A 5,000-nucleotide genomic window follows, 5' to 3' on the forward strand; every position below is an offset into this window, starting at 1 on the left:
TGGTGGTGGTGGTGGTGGTGGTGGTGGTGGTGGTGGCTGGGAGGTGGTGGTGGTGGCTGGGAGGTGGTGGTGGTGGTGGTGGTGGTGGTGGTGGTGGCTGGGAGGTGGTGGTGGTGGCTGGGAGGTGGTGGTGGTGGTGGTGGTGGTGGTGGTGGTGGTGGCTGGGAGGTGGTGGTGGTGGTGGTGGTGGTGGTGGTGGTGGTGGTGGTGGAGGTGGTGGTGGTGGCTGGGAGGTGGTGGTGGTGGTGGTGGTGGTGGTGGTGGTGGCTGGGAGGTGGTGGTGGTGGTGGTGGTGGTGGTGGTGGCTGGGAGGTGGTGGTGGTGGTGGTGGTGGTGGTGGTGGTGGTGGTGGAGGTGGTGGTGGTGGTGGTGGTGGTGGCTGGGAGGTGGTGGTGGTGGTGGTGGTGGTGGTGGTGGTGGTGGTGGCTGGGAGGTGGTGGTGGTGGTGGTGGTGGTGGTGGTGGTGGTGGTGGAGGTGGTGGTGGTGGTGGTGGTGGTGGTGGTGGTGGTGGTGGAGGTGGTGGTGGTGGTGGTGGTGGTGGCTGGGAGGTGGTGGTGGTGGTGGTGGCTGGGAGGTGGTGGTGGTGGTGGTGGTGGTGGTGGTGGAGGTGGTGGTGGTGGTGGTGGTGGTGGAGGAGGTGGTGGTGGTGGTGGAGGTGGTGGTGGTGGTGGTGGTGGTGGTGGTGGAGGAGGAGGTGGAAGAGGTGGAGGTGGAAGAGGTGGAGGAGGAGCTAGTGGAGGAGAAGGAGGTGGAAGAGGAGGAGGTGGAGGAGGTGGAGGTGGAGGAGGAGGAGGAAGAGGAGGAGGTGGAGGAGGAGGAGGTGGAGGAGGAGGAGGAAGAGGAGGAGGAAGAATAAAAGTAGTAACAAAAATAACAAACACACACATCGGAGGAAAAAAAAAAAACATAAAATTTCACACAGACCAGAAAACAGAAGACGAGAGAGTTGCCCCCTCCCTCCTCCCCCCCCCCACCCCCAGGGGGGGGCCGAGCACCCCCGCCCAGCCCCCACCATAAACAACTCCCCATTAATCTCTGTTAATTCCCCAACACCGGCCAATTCCAACAGTTATTTTTTCTAATATGGCCGATAGTTCACGGTGAGGCCAATTATCACATCCTAGGGCCGGGAATTATGCCTCGCGCGCCCCCACAATATCTTCCCAATTATAACATATACAGAATTATCACAGGCGGGCAGTTATCAGGGGCTGGGGACGAGAGTGGCAGCCAGTTATCAGGGGCTGGGGACGAGAGTGGCAGCCAGTTATCAGGGGCTGGGGACGAGAGTGGCGGCCAGTTATCAGGGGCTGGGGACGAGAGTGGCAGCCAGTTATCAGGGCCTGGGGACGAGAGTGGCAGCCAGTTATCAGGGCCTGGGGACGAGAGTGGCAGCCAGTTATCAGGGCCTGGGGACGAGAGTGGCAGCCAGTTATCAGGGCCTGGGGACGAGAGTGGCAGCCAGTTATCAGGGGCTGGGGACGAGAGTGGCAGCCAGTTATCAGGGGATGGGGACGAGAGTGGCAGCCAGTTATCAGGGCCTGGGGACGAGAGTGGCAGCCAGTTATCAGGGGCTGGGGACGAGAGTGGCAGCCAGTTTTCAGGGGCAGGGGACGAGAGTGGCAGCCAGTTATCAGGGGCTGGGGACGAGAGTGGCAGCCAGTTATCAGGGGCAGGGGACGAGAGTGGCAGCCAGTTATCAGGAGAGAGAGAGAGAGAGAGAGAGAGAGAGAGAGAGAGAGAGAGAGAGAGAGAGAGAGAGAGAGAGAGAGAGAGAGAGAGAGAGAGAGAGAGAGAGAGAGAGAATGTTGTTTTAGATTCAGAACAAAAAGTTCGAAGTAGCACGGGCTATGGTGAGCCCGGAAGAAACACCTCATAAATAAAGATGGTGACCTAGGGGCTAGGACCCCCTCCCTCCCTCACACATCTTTCAACCCTCTTATTCTGCTTTCAAAAATTACACACATATATATTTCGTGTGTATATCACGAAAATAAACACGTGATTAAGAATGTGACAATGTCAGACCACGGAGGAAAAATGAAACAGGAAATTTCCTTAAGTACTTTCGTATATTAAATTCTTCCTTCTGAAGATGTATTTAATATACGAAAGTACTTAAGGAAATTTCCTGTTTCATTTTTCCTCCGTGGTCTGACATTGTCACATATATATTTCCTATAATGTCTTCAGCTCTTGTATAGCGATGTCGCATTCACTTCCAAAGCAGGAATTCTTATTTGATGTCATCTCAATTAATATAACTCACGAAAACAAGCACCTGAGAATACAGTTGAACAATGAACAATGAACTTTTGCCAGTTGAATCCTCAACCTGAAAAAAAATACAATGGAGAAGCTTTGATTTAATCCCAAAAACCTGCTCTCGCACCTCCATAGATATTGCCGAAAACCCGCCAATGAATCGCGAAAATTTACGCTTTTTCCCCATGAGTGTGATTTCCCCATGAGTGTGATTTCCCCATGAGTGTGATTTCCCCATGAGTGTGATTTCCCCATGAGTGTGATTTCCCCATGAGTGTGATTTCCCCATGAGTGTGATTTCCCCATGAGTGTGATTTCCCCATGAGTGTGATTTCCCCATGAGTGTGATTTCCTAAAGAAATCTCAATTATGAGAGTGAGAATTAATATAAATACGGCGCAAGAAGATTACAAAACCCACTTTCTAATGAACAATAATTCACTGATATTCTGCCGCTGAAAACAATTAAATAAAAAATATATTTTCCAGCGAACAACAGGAGAAATTTGTGTGTTGGGGGGGGGGGGTAGTGGAGGAGGGGAGAGGAGGTGTAAACGAGGGGGGAGGGGAGACTAGGGGGGGAGGGGAGACTAGGGGGGGGAGGGGGGGGGCAACAATTAACAGTCTCACGCTGTTTCCTTCACAATCAGTCATTTAAAAAAGACAGTCTGAAGGGAGTCAGGTTTTTGAACCAGATAAATTATTGCTTTAAAATCTATAATAATTTTTTTTTTATTATCGGTTTAAAAGTTGAATTTATATAACTAAATTTAAAAAAAAAATCACACTTCTAGAAATAATTACATATTTTTGTTAATTCCAATTTAAATACTCTTAAGAAATAAGTTCGACATGATCAAACCAGAATTTACTTAACACTGCACAAAATGAAAAGGTTGCACTTTACTGCCAAATAATCAGAGCAGGACTGATCTCTCTTAGGCTCGAGTTAAGGTATATGTAACTGAATCTTATAATACAGTTTTTAAGGCGCGATAGATCATGATATAAATATATAAACACAGACTTGTATTAACCCAGCACAGTCTCCCCTAAAATTTACTGATTACACATACAAGAAATTTGTTATTCAAAAAGGTGGAAAATACTTTTGCATTTTTGAAAATGAAAAATTTTCCTTCAATCAGTATACAACTAGAGTCCCACCGGTTCCCAACCGGTGGGAATCGAACCTGGGAGGGGATTCGTCTTTTTTTATTAACATAAATACATCTGTGTTTGTGCAGATGTTCTTGACTATATGAAGTGTTACAATGTCAAACACGTAGCTACGTGATGCTTAAGGTTAATCTTGCAGGATGGTTAGTAGTCTACACTGTCATCAATAGCCTACACTGTGGTCAGTAGCCTACACTGATCAATAGTCTACACTGTGATGAGTAGCCTACACTGTGATGAGTAGCCTGCACTGTGATCAATAGCCTACACTGTGGTCAGTAGCCTACACTGATCAATAGTCTACACTGTGATCAGTAGCCTACACTGTGATGAGTAGCCTACACTGTGATCAATAGCCTACACTGTGATCAGTAACCTACACTGTGATCAATAGCCTACACTCTGGTCAGTAGCCTACACTGTGATCAGTAGCCAACACTGTGGTCAGTAGCCTACACTGTGATCAGTAGCCTACACTGTGATCAATAGCCTACACTGTGGTCAGTAGCCTACACTGTGATCAGTAACCTACACTGTGATCAATAGCCTACACTGTGATCAATAGCCTACACTGTGGTCAGTAGCCTACACTGTGATCAGTAGCCAACACTGTGGTCAGTAGCCTACACTGTGATCAATAGCCTACACTGTCATCAGTAGCCTACACTGTCATCAGTAGCCAACACTGTGATCAGTAGCCTACACTGTGATCAGTAGCCAACACTGTGATCAGTAGCCAACACTGTGAGCAGTAGCCAACACTGTGATCAGTAGCCAACACTGTGATCAGTAGCCAACACTGTGATCAGTCGCCAACACTGTGATCAGTAGCCTACACTGTGATCAGTAGCCAACACTGTGATCTGTCGCCAACACTGTGATCAGTAGCCTACACTGTGATCAGTAGCCAACACTGTGATCAGTAGCCAACACTGTGATCAGTAGCCAACACTGTGATCAGTAGCCTACACTGTGATCAGTAGCCAACACTGTGATCAGGATCAGAGCACATATACGATATATGACAACTCTATGGAAACCGCACGCCAGATTTTACTCAAGTATCGTTCCCGTTCTTTTGAAGACCTTTATAACGCGTTGTGAAGAAATCAGACTCAACATTGGCCAGTGCCCATCAGATGAGACCATTCAGTCCATCAGGTGAGACCATTCAGTCCATCAGGTGAGACCAGTCCATCAGGTGAGACCATTCAGTCCATCAGACGAGACCATTCAGTCCATCAGGTGAGACCAGTCCATCAGGTGAGACCATTCAGTCCATCAGATGAGACCAGTCCATCAGGTGAGACCATTCAGTCCATCAGACGAGACCATTCAGTCCATCAGGTGGTTGTTCAGGAAGCAGTTAGGTGTGGTCATTCACTACAGCTCAAGACACATCGGCTGTTACCATCATTAAAGCTACGCTCGTCCTAACTGTCAAATTTTGTATTGCTTCTTAGTCTGCGTGATCAAATTGCCTCAGAACTTTGCATGTCGTTGACATGTGCTCTTTATACGTTCATTCTTTCAGTGTGGCGAGGTCCAGTTCCTT

At 48.5% G+C, this 5,000-nt stretch overlaps 1 protein-coding gene across 1 annotated transcript in view; it reads left to right on the forward strand.

Annotated features, from left to right (window-relative positions):
* Positions 1-1,136: 1,136 nt before the first annotated feature.
* The window catches only part of LOC138359526 (aggrecan core protein-like), a 14,312-nt gene continuing 10,448 nt past the window's right edge, over positions 1,137-5,000 (forward strand). The window contains exons 1-2 of the mRNA XM_069318862.1: positions 1,137-1,696; positions 4,496-4,606. Of these exons, the coding sequence (XP_069174963.1) occupies positions 1,137-1,696; positions 4,496-4,606 (671 nt within the window). The remainder of the gene's footprint in view (positions 1,697-4,495; positions 4,607-5,000) is intronic.

Source organism: Procambarus clarkii, chromosome 91 (genome assembly GCF_040958095.1).
Source record: "Procambarus clarkii isolate CNS0578487 chromosome 91, FALCON_Pclarkii_2.0, whole genome shotgun sequence".
Taxonomy (NCBI): domain Eukaryota; kingdom Metazoa; phylum Arthropoda; class Malacostraca; order Decapoda; family Cambaridae; genus Procambarus; species Procambarus clarkii.